Here is a 26,485-nt window from a genome sequence, read left to right as displayed (position 1 = left end):
GTGTTTGGTGAAATGCTTAGGTATGGGGGTGAGATTGTTGTGGAGTGGATATGGAAGTTGTGTAGATTGGCTTGGGAAGAGGGAAGGGTTCCAGAGGACTGGAAATCAGGTATAATTGTTCCTTTATACAAAGGAAAAGGGGAGAGAGAAGTATGTGGTAACCATAGGGGTATTTGCCTTCTTAGTGTGACTGGTAAAATATATGGTAGAATACTCATTGATAGGGTTAGGCATATGACAGAGGAGCTAGTTGGAGAAGAACAAGGGGGATTTAGGAAGGGAAAATTGAATGTAGATCAGATATTTGTTCTAAGATGTTTAGTGGAGAAGTATCTAGAGAAGGGAAGGAAAGTGTATGCTGCCTTCATGGACTTGGAGAAAGCTTATGACAGAATAGACAGGCAAGGTATGTGGAAGGTATTAAGAATATATGGACTGAATGGGAAATTGTTGAGTGCTGTGAAGAGTATGTACGAGGGAGCTAGGGCTACGGTGCGAGTGGATGGTGAGCTGAGTGAGTTCTTTGATCTCAATGTGGGACTGAAACAGGGTTGTGTGATGTCTCCATGGCTGTTTAATATATACATGGATGGGGTTGTAAAGGAGGTGCAGGGTAGGGCAGTGGATGTGGGGGTGGCTCTAATGAATGAGGGTGAGATTTGGAAGCTTCCAGTGTTGCTGTTTGCTGATGATACAGTACTGTTGAGTGAAGATGAATGGGAGTTGCAAGATTTGGTGAATGAATTTGGGACCGTGTGTAGGAGGAGGAATCTGAAAGTTAATGTAAACAAAAGTAAAGTTATGGTGTTTGAGAGGAATGAAGTCACAGAGTGTGCAGTGAGGTTAGATGGTGAGGCTATGGAGAATGTGAGTCATTCAAGTACTTGGGTAGTGTGATGAGTAAGGATGGAACTTTGGGGGATGAAGTGCATGAAAGGGTACAGCAGGGAAGGAAGGTTGTTGGTACACTGAAAGCAGTGATGAGAAATAAGGAGGTGAGTATGGAAGTTAAGAAGTCACTGCATGATAGTATTGTGATCCCTACACTGACGTATGGAAGCGAGGCATGGACCTTGCAAGAGGGGAACAAGTCAAGAGTGAGAGCAGTGGAAATGAGTTACTTGGGAGGAGCATGTGGAGTGACGTGGAGGGACAGGTTGATGAATGAAGAAGTGAAGGAACGATGTGGGGTGGATGTGGATGTGGTTGAGAAGATTAGGAGAAATACACTGAGGTGGTTTGGACATGTAAAGAGAATGGAGAATGAAAGACTGACTAAGAGGGTGTATGTAGGTGAGGTGGAGGGAGGGAGAGTGAGAGGTAGACCGAGGATGAGGTAGAGGGATGGAGTTGAGAGGTATATGAGGGAGGGGGGGGTGAGTTGGGGGGAGGGTAGTCAAATGGTGGGTGACAGAGCGACTTGGAGGCGTTTTGTCTGCGGCCACCCTTTGCGGGATTAGGGCGTCGGGCTATAGATAGATAGACAGAATACTCAATATAGTGTAACTTCTTTGGTTCATGACTTACAATGTCAATTTTTTGGTGGAATGAAAAACACTGCTATCCTAAGTGATTTTTTTCACACCAAAGAGTCATTATTTCAACATTAGTATGCCATTAAAGGCTTTACAAATGCTGAAGGCTGCTCACTGGTATTGAAAAAGAAAACTATACTGTATCTATCTATGTATATACTGCCTGACATCTTAATCCTGTAATGGGTGGCCACAAACAAATCACCCCCATGTCACCATGCCCCCCACCATTTCACTGCCCTCCCCCCAGCTCACAGACCCCTCTCTCATATACCTCTCCAATCCATCCCTCCATCTCATCCTCTGCCTCCCTCTGCCTCTCTCCCCCCTCTACCTCACTCACATACACTTTCCTCGTTCGTCTCTCACTCTCCATCCCTTCCATACGACAAAACCACCTCAATGTATTTCTCCTAATGCTTTCTATCACATCCACATCCATACCACAATGCTCATTCATTTCCTCATCTGTCAATCTGTCTCTCCATGTAACTCCACATGCTCCTCTCAAATAGCTCATTTCCACCGCTCTCACTCTTAACTTGTGTCCTTTCAGCAAGGTCTACACTTCACTTCCATACACTACAGTTAGTATCACAATACAGTACAGTCTTGATTATACAAAATTCATGTGACTTTCAAAACTCTGATTAATCAATTTTTATGTATAAAAGAATATAATAATATACGGTACTGTGCGTACCAGTACTTACAACAATACACCCCAATCACAGAAGTTGTACATGCAAGATCACATAATATACGTATAACATAAAATATTACATGAAGAATGAAAGTAATGCGAGTATAAGTGGCCGGGGAATTGCTGGGAGGAGGAGAGAGGTGAGAAGAAAGGAAGGAATCAATAGGATGGAAGTTGTGGGAGCAATGAAGAGAGTCAAAATGGGGAAAGCCCCAGGAATTGATGGAGTGTGTGGTGAAATGCTGAAGCATGGGGGGGGGGGGAGATAGTAGTAGAATGGATAAGGAAGATGTGCAGATTGGCCTGGGAGGAGGGTAGAGTCCCGGAGGATTGGAAGTATAGTATAATTATTCCTCTGTACAATGGGAAAGGGTTAAAAGAAGTGTGTGGTAATCATAGGGGAATTTGTCTTTGTAGTGTAACAGGAAAAGTATATGACAAGATACTTACTGACCGAGTTTGGGAAATAATAGAGGAATTAGCTGGAGTAGAACAGGGAGGTTTCAGGATGGGAAAAGGTTGTGTAGATCAGATATTCATTCTTAGGTCTTTAGTGGAAAAGTTTTCAGAGAAGGGAAAGCTTGTATGCAACCTTCATGGGTTTGGAGAAAGCATATGACAGGGTGGATAGACAAGGAATGTGGAAAGTATTAAGGATATAAGGAGTAAATGAGAAGTTGTTGAATGCCGTGAAGAACATGTATGAGGGTGCTAAAGCTGCAGTGCATGTGGATAATGAAATGAGTGAATTTTTCTATCTGAATGTTGGATTGAAACAGGTATGTGTCATGTTACCATGGTTGCTCAGTCTGTATACAGTATGGATGGGGTTATAAAAGAGATACAGAGTAGGGCAATGGATGTTGGAGCAACCCTAATAAGAGAGGGCAGTGGATGTTGGAGTGACTCTAATAAGAGAGGACAGTGGATGTTGGAGCGACCCAAATAAGAGAGGGCAGTGTTTGGAAACTCCCTGTACTGTTGTTTGCAGATGATACTGTATTGTTACGTGAAGACCAAGGGGAACTACCAGGTTTGGTGAATGAGTTTGGGAGTAAGTGTAAGAAATGGAATCTAAAGGTGAATGTAGGGAAGAGTAAAATAATGGTCTTTGAGAGAAGTGAAGTCACTGAATGTACAGTGAGGCTGGATGAGAAGGAAATGGAAAATGTGAGTGTGTTTAAGTACTTGAATAGTGCAATGAGAAAGGATGGAAGTTTATGGGGTGAAGTCCTTTAAAAATGTACAACAGGGAAGAAAGGCTGTTGGTTCTTTGAAAGTGGTGATAATGAACAGGGAAGAGCAAATGGAAGTAAAGAAGTCAATGCATGATAATACTGTGATACCAACTCTAACATACAGAAGTGAAGCTTGGACCTTGCTGGAAGGACACAAGTCAAGAGTGAGAGCAGAGGAAATAGATATCTGAGAGGAGCATATGGAGTTTCATGGACAGACAGACTGACAATTGTGGAAGTGAAGGACTGCTGTGGTGTGGATGTGATAGAAAGCATTAAGATAAATACACTGAGGTGGTTTGACCATGTGGAGAGGATGGAGAGGGAGAGACTAATGACATGAGTGTATGCGAGTATGATGGAAAGGGAGGGGGACGCCAAGGATGGAGGGATGGAGAGGAGAGGTATTTGAGAGAGGAGGGTGTGGGCTGGGAGCAAGCCAGTAAAGTGGCATTGGACAGGAAAATATGGAGGCGATTTGTTTGTGGCCACCCCTTACACAACTGAGCCGTCTAACAATAGATATATAGATAGACATAATATAATGAGAACAGTACTGTACTAACCAATCACACATTTCTGGTGTTCAGAGATTCTATGGTATAATCCAGTGACAACCCAGTGATGGAATCCAAGCACTCAACCACCACCAGTCCACCAAATGCCACTCAAACTTCATCATAAAAACATTTTATACACAGCACTTTTGTAACTGTAACTTAAATTGTGAACTGTTTTCCTTATTTCCACCACTTTGGCTCACTTTGGGAGGAGACATCGCGATATTTACCGGTAATAAATACACATGACTGAGCAAGGCACATCTAAACACAATGTAAATATGACGGGTGGCCCGATGTTCGTCCTTGTAGAAGCATTGTAAACTATTGCGGATGGTGCAAAAAAAAGCCTACCAAACTGAGAATTCATTAGCAAAACCTTCATTTAATTGTATTTTCTGGCTGAAAGATCGTCGTATAATCGAGACTCTCCTGTACTCTCATGCAACAACTTTTTTACTTCCATGCTCACTTCCCTATTTCTTATCACTGCTTTCAAAGAACCAACAAACTTTCTTCCTTACTGTACCCTTTCAAGCACTTCACCCTCTAAACTTCCATCTTTATTCATCACACTACCCAAGTACTAAATGCACTCACATTTTCCATTTCCTCAACATCCACCTTCACTGTACATTCAGTGACTTCATTTCTCTTGAAGACCATAACTTTACCCTTTCCTACATTCACCTGTAGATTCTGTGTCTTACACATTCTCCCAAACTCATTCACCAAGCCTTGCAGTTCCTCTTCGTCTTCATTTAACAATACAGTATCATCTGCAAACAACAGAACAAGAAGTTTCCAAATGCTGCCTCTCTCATTAGCAACATTCCAACAACCACTGCCCTACCTTGTATCTCATTTATAACCCCATCCATATACAGACTGAACAACCTTGGAGACATGACACATCCCTGTTTCAATCCAAAATTAAGACAGAAAAATTCACTCACTTCACTACCCACACGCACATTATACATACTCTTCACAGCATTCAACCATTTCCCATTTACTCCACATATTCTTAATATTTTCCATATTTCTTGTCTATCCATTCTGTCATATGCTTTCCCCAAATCCATGAAGGTCGCATACAACATCTTTCTCTTCTCTAAAAACTCTTCCACTAAAGACCGAAGGATGAATAACTGATCTACACAACCTCTTTCCTTCTTAAAACCTCCCTGTTCTTCTCCAACTACTTCCTCTGTTATTTCCTCAACCGTGTCAATAAGGATCCTACCATATACCTTTCCTATTACACTCAGAAGACAAATGCCCCTATAACTGCCACAAACTTCTCCTTTTCCATTGTACATGTAATAATTAGCTATACCTGACTTCCAAACCTCCAAGACTCTACCTTCCTCTTAGGCCAATCTGCATATCTTCCACTTCCATTCTACTACTATTTCTCTCCCACGTTTCATCATTTCACCACACACTCCATCAATCCCTGGGGTTTTCCCCATTTTGACTTTCTTCATTGCTTCCACTACTTCCATCCTACTGATCTCTTCCTCTCTTTTCACCACCCTCCTTCTCCCAGCCATTCCCCAGGCACTTATACTTGCATGACTTTCATTCTCAATGTTTAACAGTTCCTTGAAGTGTTCTCTCCATCTGCTAACTTTTCTCCCTTCTCCACTACCAATCTACCATTTTACCTTTCACTCCCCTACTAACTTCTTTATCACCCTATCTATCTCTCTTTTTACTTCCTTCCCAAACATCTGCTTACATTCCCTCCTCTTTACACTCAAATTCCTTCCAAATTCCCCATCCACTCTCTTCTCACTCTCTCTTACTAATCTTTTCACCTCTCTCTTCCTCTCTACATATAACTCTCCCATCTCTCAACTTCCTCCATGTCCCTGCTTCCCATCCACTCACTATATGCTTTCTTCTTTTGTCTATCTATCTATCTATCTATTGCCAGACGCCTCAATCCTGTTTGGGGTGGCCACAAACAAATCGCCTCCAAGTCAAGAGTGAGAGCAGTGGAAATGAGTTATTTAAGAGGAGCCTGTGGAGTCACGTGGAGAGACAGGCTGACGAATGAGGATATAAAGGAGCGTTGTGGTGTGGATGTGGATGTGATTGGAAGCGTTATGAGGAACACACTGAGGTGGTTTGGCCATGTGGAGAGGAAGGAGGGTGAAAGACTGACGAAGAGAGTGTATGTGAGTGAGGTGGAGGGGGGGAAGAGGGGGGGGAGGCTGAGGATGAGATGGAGGGATGGGGTGGAGAGGTATATGAGAGAGGGGGGTGTGAGTTGGGAGCAGGGCAGTGAAATGGCGGGGGACAGGGCGACTTGGAGGCGATTTGTTCTTCTTTTGTATCACAGCATATACATAAATGAATAACTGTGTCTGTCTGTCTGTCCTCTATGGAAATTGAGAGGGAAACATATGGAACTTTCTAAACTGCACCAACAGGTGTAACTTTATGATAAATTTAAATGTGTACATTACAGTTGCTAAAGTGGTGCCCCTGATGGCCAAGATCAGAGCTAATTATAAATACTGTAATCACTTCAACATCATGGAAACAGGGTAGCTAATAACCAGTCTGTTTATTTCTACAACCATATCATTATTAACTACAATGAGTTGGAGGGACTGGTGGAGTGGGCAAAGCAGGTGAGATGGGTGGGCATAGCTGAGCAGATGGATGGATGTGGAGGGGCTGGGTGGGTGATGTGTGTGAGGAAGGGTGTGTGAGGAAGGGTTGGTGGACAGGGTTGGGTGGGCATGGTGAGGCAGCATGAGTGGGTGAGTGTGGGTTAGTGGCTGGGCAGAGTGGGTGGGAAGCTGGGTGGGGGAAGTGAGTGAGCAGGGTGGATGGGAAGAGTTGATGAGTGGGTGATTAGTGAGAAAATAGGACAATGGGATATATAGCCCTAGCAAAATGGGTTCCTGAAGGAACATAGGCTCAGTGGGTAAAATGGAACCCCTGGGATCTTTTTCCACAGAGGGAGTGGCCATTCAGGGTTCCAGGCAATACCAGTATGAACAATCATGGGGTTTTACCCAGGTAATGCCAGGTACATCTGCTAGTTAGCACAAGATGGTTAGATAGTCAACCCTGGGAGGTATAATACTAACATGAGAGAGAAGGGTGACTACAAGCTTTGTCACTAGCCATGCAATCATCATGAAATTCAGCCATAATCAAACAGAGTCAAAGTCAAGGTTGTCTCCTACATTAACACAAATATCATTCCACATCTTAGACTTTTTTCCCCCTAACACCTTCCAACAACGGCTGGGAAGTAATTAGCTGGTTCTGGTACAGTACCTAGCTTAGCTTCCAGTCCATAGCTGTACCAAGGCCTACCTCAATGTTGAGATCTTTCAGAGGAAGCATGGCATCATTTAATTAAATTTTTTATTTGAATACCAAATGTCAATAAAATATCAAAATACTTTCCTGCTCTCCTAATTCAATACTTTGCAAAACATTTCAAACCAGAATTATGTAATACAGTATATTGTATACTGCAAGAAGAAGAAAAATCAAAGTTTTTTAATGGTGCTCCATAAGTCATTGTCATTACCATCATCACCATCATTTTCTTTCAAAGTAGGAAATATCTAAATGCAAGAATATTTGAGAAATTTTGTGTGCATAAAAAAAAAAAAAAAAAAGATAAAGACAACTATGAAAAACTAACGCATGGGAATAATGAGAATAGAGCTGCAGTTAACATAAGGGATGGTGCACAAAGAAAAGAATGTGGTGCCTAAAAAAGTGACAAAGGCAAAAGTAAAAAGAGCCACGAGCCATGACGAGTTGGAAGGATGGGATGACAGCAGGTGTTAGCCCATTAATCCTTGGGTTATCCCCTTTTAATTCTTGCTATCTTCTGATGATTATATTCAGCTTAAGATATTTTTTCAAACTGAAGGGATTAGCAACAGCCTTCCTAACCTATTACATTATTAAAAGCCTCTTCTGAAGTGAATAAAACTGTCAGGTAGCAAAAGAAATAAACAAAACTATACATCACCCATATTCAGCTACTGAGATACAGGCAACTACAGTGCCTGCACCCATGGGAATGAGGGACCAAGAAATGAAAACAGGCATTCTACCAGTAACTAATCCCTATTTTGACATCTGTACTAGCCTGCTGCTCCCATCCTTATAGCCACAATTCAGTCTGTTTTAAAGTATTACTGCCTATTCCTTTCTTAATCTCACCATAATTACTCTTCCTTCCATCCTTCCTTATATCCATCCAGACCAATGCCCTTCCCCTCCATTACTGTTCTTTCATCCTCTCCATCCCACCAAGCCCAGCCTCTTAGGTGCTAGTGGCTACCCTTCTAACATCACACACACCTTTGCCATTTCTAGCCAAACCCTCCTTGTAAAAACTCAATCATCATCATCATCATCATCATCTAATCCTGTGTTGCCCCCTGAGGAGAATAGGAGCCTGAGGCTAGGCAAGCTGGTCCTGACATTTATGATGAGAGTGACCAGCCTCACTCATCACTTAGTGGCATTATGTGAGCAATACACCCCAACCACCCCTTGGATACAAACCGGCACAGGCTCAATCCGACTGGGGGGTCTTAATTACCCACTAAACCATCAGGCTCTATAATTTGGTTATATGGTTACCACCCAGCACAGTAAATGATTTCCTGGTGTACAGGAAACCATCAGGCTCTATAATTTGGTTATATGGTTACCAACCAGCACAATAAATGATTTCCTGGTGTACAGGAAACCATCAGGCTCTATAATTTGGTTATATGGTTACCACCCAGCACAGTAAATGATTTCCTGGTGTACAGGAAACCATTTGGCTTGTCACTCAGTGCAGAGTCACCCACAGACAGAAGGAAGAGGAAAGAATGAAGGAAAGAAAGACAGAAGAGGAGGGAAGGAAAGAAGGAACGAAGAGAGGAAAAAGCAGTCACCTGACAGCAGCACTACATCGAGTGAGTGGATAGTGAGTGCCTCCACCTACTACCTGTAAGAACTCAAGAAGTTACAGTATATAAAGCCAACTGCTCACAAGTCACAGACCCTAACTCCTCATTAACTTTCATTCACAATATGTACCTATAATAATGGACATCCCACAGAGCAGCCAAAATAATGATGTAAAGTGCCTTTTCAAACCTGGCATGCAATACCAAGAACTACTGGTACTGTGTTATTCATTGATTTTTTAATATGCATTAGAGACCTGAAAGTGCAAGATGTTATAATTAACTGAGATCTTGAGGCATATACAATATGATTATCATACAGTACAATATAAAACTGAAATAATTCCAAATGTTCATGTAAGCTTAAAAAAAGCAATTATAAATAAATCAGCAAATGAGGCCAAAACTCAAGAGTTATACAGATCTTTGTACTGACTAACACAACAACATACTCAGCAGATAGCTTTGCAAAGATCGGTGCAAGGGAGGAGCATGCTGGACTCCACGCAGTGAAGAAGGTGATAAGCCAAATACAATGCTTGTCTCTCTGCAATTCTTCATCCAGTACCTTTCCTTGGAAGTACACAACTTTCTCTGGACCTTGATACACTGGCTCTCCTACGACCAGGAAGTGAACTGCAAAAAGGGGTACTGTACTGTATAATAAACCTACTGATCTGCAGGGGTTGAACATCATACAAAAATGAACTGAAACTAGAATATGAAAAAAAGACACAAATACCAAAAGGGAAAAGGAAATATGGTTCCTTATGGAAGCTTAAATGGAGGTTCCTTTTGGAAGTTTAGATGGAAGTTTAAGTCACATCACTATTAATGGTGAGGATATGGAGAATGTGAGTGCATTCAGGTACTTAGGTAGTGTGATGAGTAAGGATGGAACTATTGGGGATGAAGTGCTTGAAAGGGTACAGCAGGGAAGGAAGGTTGTTGGTTCACAGAAAGCAGTGATGAGAAATTGGAAGGTGAGTATGGAAGATAAGAAGTCACTGCATGACAGTATTGTGATCTCTACCCTGACATATGGTAGCGAGGCATGGACCTTGCTAGAGGGGAACAAGTCAAGAGTGAGAGCAGTGGAAATGAGTTACCTGAAGGAGCATGTGGACTGACATGGAGGGACAGGATGACGAATGAAGAAGTGAAGGAACGTTGTGGGGTGGATGTGGATGTGATTGAGAGAATTAGGAGAAATACAATGTGGTGGTTTGGACATATGAAGAGAATGGAGAATGAAACACTGACTAAGAGGGTGTATGTAGGTGAGGTGCAGGGAGGGAGAGGGAGGGGAAGACCGAGGATGAGGTGGAGGGATGGAGTTGAGAGGTATATGAGGGAGGGGGGAGTGAGTTCGGGGGAGGGTAGTCAAATGGTTGGTGACAGAGCAACTTGGACACATTTTGCCTGCAGCCACCCTCTGTAGGATTAGGGCATCGGGCTATAGATAGATAGATATACTATTATTAGCAACTACTAATATGTACTAAGATTTACTTGCATTACAGTTTAAGCTCAGAGAAGTTAGCCACAATATTGTACAGTAATTTATATCAAAACTGCTCCTAACCTGACGTGTCCAATAGTTCATATATGGGAAAGTCTGAAAAAGCTGTATTCATTCATTAACATAACAAAGCCCAGGAAACCATTTGCTATGCTGGATGGTAACCACATACCGGTACTGTAATTAAATGGTTGCCCGGTGGTCTAGTGAATTAAGGTGCTCAATTTGGATATGGCTCATACAGATTTACAGCTGAAGGGTGGCTGCAGTTTACTGTTCACATAATGCCACTCTGGGATGAACTGGTCACTCATGAGCTCTGGGCACCAGTGCTCCTGATGGGTTATAAAGGACTGGATGATAAACAGATAGATAGACAGCCAGACAACAAAACCAGGCATACCTACAATGAACCAAATCACTGAATTCTGCTAATTACATGCTTGCCTGTGTCAGCTGGAATTTACTCTTATATAGGTGTCCAAAGTGCGTATTCTCTTGCTATCGTTTGCTAAATCCTCAGCTTTTAAATTTAGACCATCTCTTAACACTACATTTTGTATTCACCTACAAGAGCCTCTCATTCTTCGCTCATCTATATATCTCTTTGCAGAACTATGGTAACTTTTTGCAATCTCTCCACATATCTGAAGAACCTCAGCCTACCTAGCCTACCTCTCAACTCAGCACCAGGTACCCTATCCCTTACATACAGCTATCCATCTAACTAACAACACTTCACAGAATTAATGTCCCTGCTTGTCCTTCCTTCTAACAGCTTTTGCAAGCTGTGTACAGCTTTATCTATACACAGATTTTAGGAAAAGAGAGAGTAGGTTAATTACTTATGTGTCTGGGGGAAATAGCAGTCAGATAGATTATTTTCTGGTTAGGAGGGCTGATAGGAGGTTAGCGTGGGATGCTAAAGTTATAGGAAGTGAGAAGTGTGTGCAGCAGCACAAACTATTGATTTGTGATATGGTGTTTAAAGAACGAGTGATGAAAAAGAGGACTTAAGTACCTAGGAGGAGATTATGGAAGCTAGAAAACCAAGTAGTAAGGGATGCCTTCTATAGCAAGATGAGGAGAGTGGAGGCTGAACAGGAAGCCGTAGACAGACGCGTTAATGAACAGTACAGAGCCCTCAAGAACAATCTCTTGAGAGTTACTGATGTAATATGCAGTTGGACAAGAGGACCACCGAGACATAAAGTAACTTGGTGGTGGGATGAAGCTGTAGAAGCTGCAGTTAAGGAGAAAAGAAGGCTTTTCCGGGAATGGAAGAAGGGTGGTAGCAAGGAGGAATACCGGTACTTGGCTGCCAAGCGTAGGGCTAGAAGAGATGTATACAGGGTGAAGTCTGAGTCACAGACACTTTTACTTGATAACCTAAATCATGGGGAAAGGAAAAATATGATATTTAAGGTGGCAAATGAGGTGAAGAGGGATAATTGGGATATTATAGGTGAGCAGTGTGTGAAGAATGATGAAGGAAAGGGTAGTGGTGAACAGTGAGGATATTAAAGATGCATGGAGAAAGCATTATAGCCGGTTGTTGAATGAGGAGTTTGACTGGAACGGGGAAAGTTTGGAGCCAGCAGATCCAGTGTCTGGCCCTTGGCCTTTGATTGATGCTGCTACTGTGAGTGAGGCAATAGGCAGGATGAAGGTGGGGAAGGCAGCAGGTGTGTCTGGGATGACTGCCGAAATGTTGAAGGCCTCTGGAGATATAGGGGTGAGGTTAGTCATTGACCTTATAAATATGATTATTTATGTGTTGTCCCATATGATTGGCTGAAGAGTGTAACTGTAAATGTGTATAAAGGGAAGGGTGATGCCCTGGAAAGAGGAAATTATAGAGGTATAAAGCTTTTAGATCAGATAATGAAGGTGATGGAGAGTTTTAATAGGTATGATTAGAGAAAGAGTGAATATTGATGAGATACAGTTTAGGTTTATGCCAGGTAGGGGGACCACTGATGTCATATTCATTGTTCGACAGCTCCAGGAAAAATATATTGGGAAGAAAAGAGATCTGTATTTTGTTTTTGTTGATTTGGAAAAGGCCTCTGACATAGTCGCTAGAGAGGTGGTGAAGTGGGCAATGAGAAAGCTTGGCTTGGAGGAGTGGCTGGTTAGGGTGGTTATGGCTATGTATGTGGGTGCTCACACCCAGGTAAGAGTGAATGGAGATTTGAGTGATGAGTTTTCTGTGAACGTTGGTGTGCATCAGGGGTCAGTTTTGAGTCCCATGTAGTTTATCATGGTACTTGAAGCCCTCTCACGTGACTTCAGAAACGGACTCCCGTAGGAGATGTTGTATGCTGATGATTTGGTGTTGATTGCAGAGATCAAAAGGGAGGCGGAGGAAAGGTTTAGGAAGTGGAGAGATGGTATGGGGTGCAAGGGCTTAAGGGTAAATGCAGATACAGTAAAACAAAACTGATGATATCTAGGGGTGGTGGCGGTACTGTCAAAGACGAGGGAAAGTGGCCATGTGCAGTTTGCAACAAGGGCGTGGGAAGTAATTCCATCTTGTGCAGTGTTTGTTATAAATGGGTGCACAAGAGATGTAGTGGTATCAGAGGTAGACTGCAAGATAATGCTGATTTTATGTATACAGCATGTCGGGGAGAGCAGCTGGAGATTGTCAGGCATGAAAGGATTGAACTTGCTGGTGAATCTCTTGAGTGTGTGGAAGAGTTTTGTTATATGGGAGACATGTTGTGTGCTGGAGGTGGGGCTGGAGCTAGCTCTGTGGCTCAGGTGAGAAGTGGTTGGAAGAAGTTCAGGGAGCTCTTGCCTCTCCTGACATTGAGAGGACTCTCCCTACGTGCTAAGGGGTCTTTGTATGCAGCATGTGTTAGGAATGTAATGCTGTATGGTAGTGTGACCTTGGCAATAAAGGAGGAGGATATTTGCAGGCTCAGACGTACAGAAATGACAATATTGTAATTACGTGGGTATGTAGTGTGTCCCTGCATGCAAGGTCTGGGGGGGCTGGGTTTACGATGGAAGAGTTGAGAGGTAGGATGGGACTGAAGTGTATTGGTGTTGTGATGAGGAGAGATACACTGAGATGGTTTGGGCATGTGGAGAGGATGAGGGATGATAATTGGGTGAGGAAGGTGAGAAGTGTTAATATTGGGAGTGAGGTTATGAGGGGTAGACCGAGAAAGACATGGGACGAGGTCATTAAGTGTGACCCCAGGGTTAAGGGACTGAACAGGGAGGCTGCAATAGACCGTGCAGCATGGACAGCCACCATTAGGTGACCAAGGCTGACGTATGCAAGCATGTTGGAGCTTTTAAAAACTAAACGAAACGAAATGAAACGAAACAGAAGGAAGGTTCTCTACATGTTACAAGTAGTGGCATTACCTAACTTCTTCAAACACAACTGATTCTTCAATTGGTGACAAGTTTGGTGCTATACTGCCACTGAACATGTGTCCCAAGAAAACAGCACTCAGTAGTGGAATTACACTCACATAAAGAAATTGTGTTTACTGAGAAGAAACAACAAACTGAGCCCAAAATGATTATACATGTGTGGATGGACAAGGGCACCCCCAAGACAAAGCAATATGGTGGTGAAATGAGGGTGCAGAAGCTCCAGTTAAGAAGAAAAGAAGGCTTTGGGGGGAATGGAAAAGGGGTGGTAACAAAGAGGAATACAGTAAACTCTCAATTAACGCGAGTTTAAACAACGTGTTTTCGTTTTAATACAAGCAAATATTTAAGGAGATACGTTTAACTAACAAGGGTTTCTCGATTTAATTTAACACGACTTCACACGTACGTGATGTTTTCAAATTAGCTGCACGCGCCTTGGACAGTCCCGAGCTGATAGACCATCTCGGGGACGGTTTAATTTATTCAGTTGAAAAAATATATGTATACTGTATCTGTTTCTATCTATCTATTGCCAGACGCCATAATCCTGTAAGGGGTGGCCATTGACTTTGAGTTATTTGTTTAACAGGAAGGGGCACTAACCCTCCACCAACCCACTAGTTGACACGTAGGATTTGGTTATATGGTTACCATCCAGCGATGTAAATGGTTTCTTGGCTTACAGGAAACCATTTGGCTTGTCACTCAATGTAAAGCCACCTGTAAAGGAAAGAAAAGCAATAAGAAGTGACAGGAGAGATGGGAGAAATAGGAAGAGAGGAGGGCAGGCACAGAAAAATAATGATAAAAGCTTAGGAAGAAGTAGGCAGCACTACATCAAGTGAATGGATGATGGTTGCCACCACCTACCACCTAAGAAAAATGAATGCAAATTACTCAGAAACTAGGAAATTATTCTACAAAGAGGTGCGGCAATGTTGAGGTGACAGTGGAAAGAACTGTAAAAGTGTGAAGGATGTAAGTGGTAGATTATGAACCCATGGGGATGAAGTAAGGACCAGATGAAATGAATATTTTGAAAGCCTGATGAATGGGAATAGAGAGAGCAGAGCAGCTGTAAACATGATTGGTTTTGAGGGTGTGCAGAGTAGGAATGCAGTGCCAGGAAACGTGACATTCACACAGGTGAAGAACGCTGTGAATAATAATGTCACATAATACTACAATTTGGAGAGGAAAAATAAATGGTGCAGCCAGATGGACTGAAGTTTAGAACATCTGGAAACATGCTATTTTCTACAATGAAGTGCACTGAGTAAAACAAGGAATACACATTAAATGCCTCCATATACTGTATAGCTCTGTAAACCATGATATTATTTCTTGGTCTTACAGCAAGCCTGAAAAAGAAAAGTACCAGTAAGCATATGCTGTATAGCTATATATAACTCTCATTAAATACTGCACAGTTACAAGGCACTTTATATATCACTTAACATACCTGATACATGTACTGTAGGCTATTCCTTACAAGGGATAAAGTAGACTAATGCCATACTGGAATTACCAGTAGCACGACTATCATCTTCGCTGAACAATATACAGTAAAAGTCCAATTATTCGACAGCTGATTATTCGGTAGAGCCAATATTTAGGCAGTTTTGAGATATAGCCCCATTTATGAAAGTCTATGATCGCTCGGCAGATATTCCAAATCATCTCAGCAGTCCAGAAACTGTTATCTGTTACTTGTAGGCCTACTGTCATTACACTTGGATATGTTCACTAATTTTGATATTTTTTCAGATTCAGGTATAGTACTGTATAGATTACAGTATTGTACAGTATCATACAGTATACAGTACTCTCTCCAAACACATTTCTCAAAATGTAAGTAGTGATGACAATATTCACCTATACACATAAGGTCCTGAGTGGGCAGGTAATATTCCAAATCATCCCAGCAGTCCACGAGGTGTTATCTGTGACTTGTAGGCCTACTGTGTCATTACATTTATAAATGTTTCCATCCATTCATCATCCAATCCTGCATTGCCCCATGAGGGGCATAGGAGTTTACTTATTTCTATATTTTTAAGATTCAAGTACAGTACTGCATTGATTACAGTATTGCACAGTACCATACAGTATACAGTACTCTCTCCAAACATATTCGTAATAATATAAGTAGTGATGACAGTGTTTACCAACACAAATAAGGTATTGAGTGGGTAGGTTTTTCGATTATTTGGCAAATCCAGTTACTCGGCATCGGCATGGTCCCACAGATGCCGAATAATCAGACTCCTACTATACTGTAGGCCTATAATGAAATCATTACCTCAAGATACAGTATACCATTAACTTTGCTTTCCTACCAAATGATTATTCTCTTCAAGAAAATGAGTCATAAGTTAACTGAAAATATATATCGCTGAGTTTTTTGTGAATACAGTATTCCGTTCAATAATACACAGCTGTTTACAGCTTTTTATTACCTGTATACAACAGATACTTACTAATGGCTAATATGATATAGATGATCCCATAAAGTGGGTCACAACTGAACCACAGCAGCACATTGCAGACTTTGGCATACATATTGAAGACTGATATGTAGGCAATCATGTTTCTACTTCCAGTTTTTCGAGATCTGAACATAATGATGACCAGCATGAAGAACAGGATCTCAGACTCCCACTGTTCAAATGAAGGTAATACACTTTATTAATAAAAATTCACTATGCTGTGCAAACTTACTGTTTTAGCCAGATGCCTTGATCCTATAAAGGGTGACCACTAATCACTTCTACATCACTTTCCTCTGCCATCAGCCTGCCCTCCCTACAACTCACACACCCTTCCCACATCTTTCCACCTCATCCCTCCATCTCACTCTTGGTCTTCCCTCCAGCTCACTCACATTTTCCTAAACAGTCTCTCATTCTGCATCCCATCCACATAAACAAACTTTATTTAGCTACAACACTTTACTGAAATGTATACTGTAGAGGCATATTTCTCGTGCTGTACAACAACTCCAAGCAGACACTTCCCCCTACAAATATTACCAGTACTCTCTCAATTGCCTGAAGAAACTGAATAATGCCTTGCATTATACCACAGTAGCAATAGTGAGAAGTGAAAAGATTAGTAAGAGAGAGTAAGAAGAGAGTGGATGAGGAATTTGGAAGGAACTTGAATGTAAAGTGGAGGGACTGTAAGAAAATGTTCTGGAAGGAGATGAAAAGAGTAAGACAGGGTGGAAGTGAAGTTAGCAGGGAAGTGAAAGATAAAAATGGTAGATTACTAGTGGAGAAGGGAGAAAAAGTGAGCAGATGGAGAGAACTATCTATCTATCTATCTATAGCCCGATGCCCTAATGCCGCAAAGTGTGGCCGCAGACAAAATGCCTCCAAGTCGCTCTGTCACCCACCATTTGACTACTCTCCCCCCAACTCACCCCCCCCTCCCTCATATACCTCTCTACCCCATTCCTCCACCTCATCCTCGGTCTACCCCTCCCTCTCCCTCTCTCCACCTCATCTACATAAACCCTCTTAGTCAGTCTTTCATTCTCCATTCTCTTCACATGTCCAAACCACCTCAGTGGAGAGAACACTTTAAGAAATTGTTGAACATAGAGGATGGAAGTAATGCGAGTATAAGTGGCTGGGGAATGGCTGGGAGAAGGAGGGAGGTGAGAAGACAGGAAGAAATCAGTAGGATAGAAGTTGTGGAAGCAATGAAGAAAGTTATATTGGGGAAAGCCCCAGGAATTGATGGAGTGTGTGGTGCAATGCTGAAGTATGGGGGAGAGATAGTAGTAGAATGGATGTGGAAAATGTGCAGATTGGCCTGGGAGGAAGGTAGAGTCCCGGAGGATTGGAAGTCAGGTATAATTATTCACATGTACAAAGGAAAAGGGGAAAAAGAAGTGTGTGGCAATCATAGGGGCATCTGTCTTCTTAGTATAATAGGAAAAGTGTATGGTAGGATACTTATTGACAGAGTTAGAAAAAGAACAGAGGAATTAGTTGGAGAAGAACAGGGAGGCTTTAGGAAGGGAAGAGGTTGTGTAGATCAGATATTCATTCTTAAATCTTTAGTGGAAAAGTTTCTAGAGAAGGGAAAGAAGTTGTACACGGCTTTCATGGATTTGGAGAAAGCATATGACAGGGTGGATAGACAAGGATTGTGGAAAGTATTAAGAATATATGGAGTAGATGGGAAGTTGTTGAATGCTGTGAAGAGTATGTATGATGGTGCTAAGGCTGCAGTGTGTGTGGATGGTGAACTGAGTGAATTTTTCTCTTTGAAGGTTGGGTTGAAACAGGGATGTGTCATGTCTCCATGGTTGTTCAATCTGTACATGGATGGGGTAATAAACGAGGTACAAGGTAGGGTAGTGGATGTTGGAGTGGCCCTGGTGAGAGAGGGTAGTGTTTGGAAACTCCCTGTACTGTTGCTTGCAGATGATACTGTGTCATTGAGTGAAGACGAAGGAGAGCTGCAAGGCTTGGTAGATGAGTTTGGGAGAGTGTGTAAGAAACGGAATCTAAAGGTGAATGCAGGGAAGAGTAAAGTGATGGTCTTTGAGAGAGGTGAAGTCAGTGAATGTACAGCGAGATTGGATGGTGAGGAATTGGAAAATGTGAGTACGTTTAAGTACTTAGGTAGTGTGATGAGTAAGGATGGAGGTTTGGAGGGTGAAGTGCTTGAAAGGGTGCAGCAGGGAAGAAAGGTTGCTGGTTCCTTGAAAGCAGTGATAAGAAGCAGGGAAGTGAACATGGAAGTGAAAAAGTTACTACATGACAGTATTGTGATACCAACTCTAACGTATGGTAGTGAAGCTTGGACGTTGCTGGAAGGACACAAGTCAAGAGTGAGAGCAGTGGAAATGAGTTATTTAAGAGGAGCCTGTGGAGTCACATGGAGGGACAGGCTGACAAATGGGGATATGAAGGAGTGTTGTGGTGTGGATGTGGATGTGATAGGAAGCGTTATGAGGAATACACTGAGGTGGTTTGGCCATGTGGAGGATGGAGGTGAAAGACTGACGAAGAGAGTGTATGTGAATGAGGTGGAGGGGGGGAGAGGGAGGGGGAGGCCGAGGATGAGATGGAGGGATGGGGTGGAGAGGTATATGAGAGAGGGGAGTGTGAGTTGCGAGCGGGGCAGTGAAATGGCGGGGGACAGAGCGACGTGGAGGCGATTTGTTTGTGGCCACCCCGAACGGGATTGAGGTGTCTGGCAATAGATAGATAGATAGATAGCAATAGTGTAGTGGTACTCTTTTTGAGTAGCTAGCTCTACAATGAGTGGCAAGCCAAAGTATTTCCTGTACACCAGGATACCATTTACAACGCTAGGTGGTAACCTTATAACCAACCAACACGTGTTCCCTATGTTGTCACGTAGGGAAAACAACTAACCTGGTACTCTGTTTTTAGTGTAGTTCTACAATAAGCAGCAAGCTAAATGATTTCCTGTAAACCAGGAAAGCATTTACAATACTGGGTGGTAACCTTATAACTAACCAACACATGTTCCCTATGTGACAACATAGGGGAAAACAACTAACTAAAAATACGAATAATAAACCTCGGACCAGGATTGATCGACAGGTGACGACTAAGGACCGAACAAAGGGCATGGTACAGAAAGCGACATGTAATGTAAGGGGTGCAAATGATGAGGTAAAAGAGAGAGATTGTCCAGGTGTTTGAGGGTGCAAAAGTGGATGTATGTGGATTAACTGAAACTAAATGGAGGTGAGAGTGTGAGAGAATAAGAGTAAAGATGGGGTATATGCGCGGAAGTGGGTGAGAATAAGAGGGCAAAAGAAGGAGTGTGTATTGTTGTGTGCAAGAGCTGGAAGGAGAATAGGCTATAAGAGTATGGATCAGTTGGTTCAGGAACTGTGTGAGTAAGGTTGAATGTTGGACTACAAATGTGAACGATTGTGTGTGTGTATGCGCCAATGCAAGATCATGCAAGCAGAGTGAAAGAAGAGTTCTGGACAAATGTGAAAGCATGCATGGAAAAGTTTGAAAGGAATGACAGAGTGTTTTGGACTGGAGATATGAATGGAAAAACAGAGAATGTCAAGGTGGATGGAGTTGGTGAGTAAGGTGTGCCTGGAGAAGTGGATGAAAATGGCAGTGCTCTACTGGACATTTGTGCTTGGAAAGGTTGGTGATAGCCAATACTCTCTTCAGGCACAAAATGATCCACAGGTATAGTCTACGTGGCGAGTGATGAGAAGGGAGGGTGGTGAACTGAATGCCGGTGATTGACTGATTATATGTGTGTGGATGATAGAATGAGAAGGTGTGTAATGAATGCAAGACCATATAGAGGTTGGGGGAGTGGACTTTCTGACCACAGCTTGGTGGTGGTGAAAGTCAAAGCTGAAATGAAGTGCAGGAATAGACGGAGGGAAGGACAGGAGGAAGTAGTTCCTACAAAGAGAGTGGAAAGATTACAAGAGGATGGAAAAAAGGCAGAATATAAGAGAGAAGTGGAGGAGAGACTGGGTAAATATGATTTGGAGCAGATGGGGGATGTGGAAGGTGTGTGCAAGATATTCACAGAAGAAATCTGTGCAGCATGTGAGGTGGTGTATGGGATGAAGAGAAGACGAAAGGGAGTGCAAGGAACAGCATGGTGGAATGAAGAGGTGAGACAAGCTGTGGCACAACAGAAGAAGGCATTTAGTGAGAGGATGATAAACAGGGGTGTGGAAGAAGTTGAGAGATGGAAGAGAAAGGTATATGTAGAGAGGAACAGAGAGGTGAAAAGATGCAACCTGACATAAGCAACGCTGGGTCTGGTTAGTACTTGGATGGGCGACCGCCTGGGAACACCAGACGCTGTTGGCATCCCTACGTGTCAAGTGGGGTTGGTGGAGGATTAGTGCCCCTCCCTGTAAAACAATTAACTCTAAGCCCTTGACCACCCCGTTTGGGATACATGGCATCTGGCAATGAATGAATGAATAAGCTACTGTACAGTATGTTGCCCTTCAAGTACTATCATGAGCAAAATTCAATGATAATCCTCCCACCACAGTGTCCTGCCTTTTATATTTCCTTAATCCACCTCAAATGTCAGTGTCCTTTCTTATATTCGTTGATATGCTTCAAAGTTACTGATTTCATACAGAAATAACATATTTCCTCTAACACCTATCCCACGCCATTATGGTAAGGTTTGTGCTAGTGCCATATGCACAAAGTTCCCCACTGTAGAAAGTCCTCCGAGGTGGTTAAAGTCAGGGGGGTTTGAACGGCACAGCCCTCAAATTAAGATAAGCTAAGTTAGGTTAGGCTAAGATCATTAGGTTTCCTAAGTACCCTAACTGTGTAGACAACTGCATTGGCAACAGTTAGCTACTGAACATGCATACTGTGGTGAAGGAGAACTTTCTGCACAGGGGAACTTTGTGCATTAGACACCAGCAATATTGCTGGGGAACTATGGTACTACAATATAAAGTAACCAGGTGCAATTTACACATAACTTCTTGCAAAATCATTTTGAAAGTGACAACTAGTCCCTACAAACAGGCTATGTAGATACTTATCCAGAACAACACTACACTTATGAGTCAGGTTAGGTTAAGAGGGGGTATTTTATTACCGTAGTAAAAAGTCTAGAAAAATGGCACTAACTTGTTCGATTTGAAGGTTCTAACATGTTTGCATGGGTCAGCCTTGGTAACCTAATGGCGGCTCTCCATGCTGCTCAATCTGTGGTAGACTTGCTATTCAGTCCCTTATCCCTCAGGTCACACTCAATGACCCCATCCCAGGTCTATTTTGGTCTACCTCTTGCAACCCAACCCCTAACATTAACACTTCTCATTTTCTACACCCAATTATCATCCTCTATCCTCTCCACATCCCCAAACCATCTCAATCTACTTTACAGAACCTAAATCAACTGCATCACAGCATCCCTAATCTAGTCTAACTCATGCTGACAACCTAACTTACTGGGATACTGTTACCATGGATAATTATCACACATCTTTCTACCCTGGTTTCCCAACGATACACCTTCAACTGAACTTTAACTCAGTGAGTATGTTCTCTGTAACACACATATCTACCCCGGTTTTTCCAAGCTACACCTTCAAATGGACCTAACTCAAGGGGAATGTTATTTTAGGTAAATACAAGTCTACCACGGTTTCCCCAAGCTACACATTCAGTTGGGGTATATTCTTTAACACCTCAGTACCTAAAAGTCAGCAGTAAGCTCTTTCTCACCATACTTAATTCTCCACACTGAGCCGCAGGAAATACCAGTTCACATAGGCCAGGCATATATCGCGTTATCAAGAAGCTGAGGCTCATCATCAAGTTTATGAGATGATATGGATGAGCTAACTGTTTTATATCCGTAAATAACGCCATTCCGGTGGTAAAACAATACCGCACTGTCAAACCAAGCAAACTGTGTTATCTTTACAAACACAGTTACCACTGCGAACTCCAGCAGCAGACGACACTTTTTTTTTTTTTTTTTTTACATGCCTATAAAAATATTATATATTCTCAGTACGTTTGTAAGATCAATAATGAACTCCAAGGAGGTAGATAATAATTACTAATGAAACTGCTTAAAAATTAAATAGCAAATGCTATATTACGTTTTTGTAATGCTAGGTGTTTTAAGGGTCGGCTTCCCGTCCCTGAAACGCCTAGTGTGTAGCTGGGCTCTCCTTCTAGACCGGAGCTTAGACGAATAGGAGAGATATGGGCCTTGAGAGGCAGGACACAAAAACTCAAGGTAACAACCTTACACGTGTATTACTTAGTTGTACTGTACAGTGGAACGGGTAGATGTCACGAATACAGATACAACTCTTACGTCTAGATATGGGTTATCAGTATCTCGCAGGATACTGCTCGAGTCAAAATGAATCGCGCTTGGGGCAGAGGTCTTAGGTTTATGTATTATTAGTTATAGGAAGTCCAAACTTTATATATTCGTGGAGTAGCTGGCACTGTTTCACTGTTGGTAAGTGTTACTTTAGCACTGGGGTCTGTGTACGGTTTTAGTAATAGGAGGTGTTATCAGATGGTGGCGTATTCACTATAGACCCGTATCTCACTGCGTGGCCGCGTTCACGGTTGCACTGTCAATTTTACACACTCCACCACTTTGATATTACCACTGGTGCTTTCTTACCGATTTCCGGTTTGGGTTAGCTCACTGCTCTGCCTTCATGTCACTGAGTCATGGACACTGTGCTATCACTGTCACTCCTTTCTGATGGGTGTCGTGGCGGTCAGGTACAAGGGCGGCGGTGTCACAGCCTAATTACTACTGACGGGGCTGGGTTCCGCCAGGGGTATCTACATCCAGAGGCCACGGGATCACGCGCATGGGCATCCTCTCTCGTCCGGGGCTGCGGGTGGCGAAGGGCCTCGTGCTTTCAGGGCTGGGGGCGGGAGTACGACCCTCAGGGCTGGGGCCGAACAACTAGCCTGAACTCACTCAGGCGCCTGACGGAGGACGAAGATCTCCGGCGTCGGGGTGTGGGGAGATCCCGCCAGGGGGTCCTGGGGGCGGTCTTGGTTTCCCGAAGGCTGCGGTCCCCGGTGCTTGTCGGGGCCGTCAGGAAGGGGCTGCGGTACCGGCCTACGTCGGGGTCCGTCAGGTGGGTCCTCTCCAGAGCCGGTTGCAGGGAGAAGAGGCCGGAGGAAGTCACGGGGCCTCTCCAGGACTCCTCTAGGCTAGGGACTCCCTCTGAGTCGTGGGTGGGAGAAGCGGAGTCAGCTCCTGACGGAGGAACGGCTACAGGCCATCGCCAAGGCCCGGCTACTGGCCGTGACCTAGGGAGGGAAGCAGCTACCAGCAGACCCAAGGGCACCTTCAGAGCGGCTACAGGCCGTCTCCTGACGAAGGTGGGAGCGGCAGCTGGCCGTCTCCTGGTTTCCCTCAAAGCGGCTACAGGCCGTCTTGGGAAGGGCACCTTCAGAGCGGCTACAGGTCATCTCCTGATGAAGGCAGGAGCAGCTGCAGGCCGTCTCCTGATTCCCCCAAGAGCGGCAGCTACAGGCCGCCTCCTTCAGGAGGGTTGAGTGGCTATAGGCCGTCTCGAGAAGGGCACCCTCAGAGCGGCCACAGGCCGTCTCCTGACGAAGGAGGGAGAGGCTGCAGGCTGTCTCCTGATTCCCCTCAGAACAGCTGCAGGCCGTCTCCTTCAGGAGGGTTGAGCGGCTACAGGCCATCTCAAGAAGGGCACCTTCAGAGCGGCTACAAGCCGTCTCCTGATGAAGGCGGGAGCGGCTGCAGGCCGTCTCCTTATTTCCCTCAGAGCGGCTAAAGACCGTCTCCTTCAGGAGGGTTTAGCGGCTACAGGCTGTCTCAGGGGTGCTGGTAGGAGCTGGAGAAACAGCTCCACCCCGATGTTTGTTGGGGAAGGCTCGCCCAGAAGGTAGTCTGGTATTCCTGCTTAAGGTGGCGGCGGGTGAGTTCCGGGTCATAGGGGCACTCAGCCCAGGCGGACTTAGGCCGTTGTCGCCCCCGGGTCCCGCTGTCGTTGCTCCTCTGTTGGCTCCTTGTGGGGGTGTTGGTTCGCCCCCTGTGGCACTATAATGCATTTTAGTTTTCATTACAATGACGCCTTGCATAGCCAGCCATAGCCGCTCCTATATACTACAAAATATACTTAAGCCACTGTAAGAGTAAGCATTGGTACACTGTATACAGTGTACCAATGAAGGATGTGTAAAAATTAAGAGTAATTAATTGAAGTTGAGAGAGCAATTTTCTCGCCCCAGGCTAACGCTTATACTATTTTAGAGCTGTTATGCAGCGTATTTTGGGTCTAACTCCTTGAACTCAAATATGGGCACGGACTTGGGTTCTTTTTGTTCTGGACCGGGCTAGAGCATCCAAACAAGGGATAGGGGTCAGACACAGGCTAACCAGTCATACACGTATATTACGTTACAAACAAATACAGTGGACTTACACACACAGTACATGAGGCAACACTATATATGGGGCACAAGTATGGTGTATCTCACAACACTATGTATCAAAGGGGACAAGTATTCCACAGAATTGTGACACTATAGATGATCACAAGTATTACACAAGGGTCGTGACACACACAGGGTCCATTATACTATAGAGGGGTCACAAGTGTTACACAGGGGTCGCGATATTATGGACGGGGCACAAATATTACACAGAGTCTATAACACACAGAGTCTGTGATACTATAGGGAGGGTCACAAGTGTTACACAGGGGTCTTGACTCTCTGGACGAGGGAAATAAATATCACTCAGGGTCTATAACACTATGGACGAGGCACAAGTGTTGCACACAGTTGATGACACCATTGGTGGGACACTGAGGTGAACAGAGGCTAAGTCTCAGCCCGGTGTGGGAGGAGGGCAGTCAGGGGTGCGCTCCCGATAGGGGCGCCAATCTCGGGAGGCGCACACTGGAGTCCAGTGTAAGCTGGAGGGTGTCGTGGTGGGTGTCCCCTTCCTGGCGGGGGCCTCAGGAGTGTGGCCCCCAGGACTGAGGTCAAACAGGGCTAAGAGGTGTGCTGCACAGCGCCTGCCCTTGGCCGTGGGGGCAGTCCTGGAGGAGGGTCTGGGCCTGGGGTCAGCTGCGGGGCGCCCCTCGAGGTCCGAGGGCTGCGGTCTCACCAGGAGGGGAAGGCCGTCAAGGGTTGTCTGCGGCCGCTCGCCCTTGGAGAGTCCATCAGCTGCTGAGGGCATCAGGGGCTAGGCTGCAGGGACAGGACACCCAGGCTCACAACAGGTCTGCTCCAGACACTCTCCAACAGGAGTCCTGTTGAGGAGCAGGCTCCACCCTTTGTAGAGGAGGGGGAGCAGGTGGGGTGTCTCACTTGGCCTCTGGAGGAGCGGGCTGAGCCAGAGATGGTGTCCTCGTAGGAAGCCTCTGGGTTAACGGGGGAGGGAAGACCGGTGGTCTCTCCCTCAGCCTGGCAGGTCCAATGGATTCTACCGTAACTCCACTCCAGGGCAGAGGAAGAGGTCTGGTGGACTCTTCTTTCGCCTGATAGGTCCGATGGACTCTACCCAGGCTCCCTCCCAGGAAAGTGGACGAAGGAGGTCCGGTGGACTCTTCCTCGGTCCAACAGGTCAGATGGACTCTGTTGGGGGACCACTTGTCCCAGGGACAACAGGAGGAGGAAGTCCGGCGGACTTTCTGGCTCCCGTGGCAGGTCTGATGGACTCTACCGCTCTCCTGCTGCTGGGGGAATGTTGCAACTGGGGGATGACCAGTGGGCTCTACCCCTGTAGCAGGTCCAATGGACTCTACCACAGCTCCGCTCCCTTCCATGGGACTGCAGGTGAGGGTCGTCTGGCTGATGGTCCGAGAGGCCTGCTCCCGAAGGTGGGTGGCAGAAGAAGGAGGTCTGGTGGACCCCCCTTCTACAGCAGATCCAATGGACTCCCCTGGGGAAAAGTACGGCTTTGAGGACCAGTGGTCTCCCTACCTCTTTTAGTGGCAGGTCTGGTAGACTCTGCTACCGTGGGACTACTTGGGACTGTATTGAAAAGAGTCCCACCCCGAGTCTGGTGAGCGCTGTCCTCATCCGAGGGTAATGCACCTGT

General features: G+C 44.4%; 1 protein-coding gene across 1 annotated transcript in view; it reads right to left on the bottom strand.

Annotated features, from left to right (window-relative positions):
* LOC145413532 (thioredoxin-related transmembrane protein 2 homolog) overlaps positions 1-22,336 on the bottom strand; it is a 29,471-nt gene extending 7,135 nt beyond the window's left edge. Inside the window, exons 1-3 of the mRNA XM_080283226.1 lie at positions 22,144-22,336; positions 16,387-16,567; positions 9,441-9,624 (exon numbers count right to left, since the gene is read on the bottom strand). Of these exons, the coding sequence (XP_080139352.1) occupies positions 9,441-9,624; positions 16,387-16,567; positions 22,144-22,290 (512 nt within the window). The 5' untranslated portion in view covers positions 22,291-22,336. The remainder of the gene's footprint in view (positions 1-9,440; positions 9,625-16,386; positions 16,568-22,143) is intronic.
* Between the last annotated feature and the right edge of the window lie 4,149 nt (positions 22,337-26,485).

The sequence above is a fragment of the Coenobita brevimanus genome, chromosome 96, assembly GCF_032717465.1.
Source record: "Coenobita brevimanus isolate Jiangsu-jjx chromosome 96, ASM3271746v2, whole genome shotgun sequence".
Lineage (NCBI taxonomy): Eukaryota > Metazoa > Arthropoda > Malacostraca > Decapoda > Coenobitidae > Coenobita > Coenobita brevimanus.
Note: the sequence above shows the minus strand (reverse complement) of the source record. Positions and strands in the feature narration are given on the sequence as shown.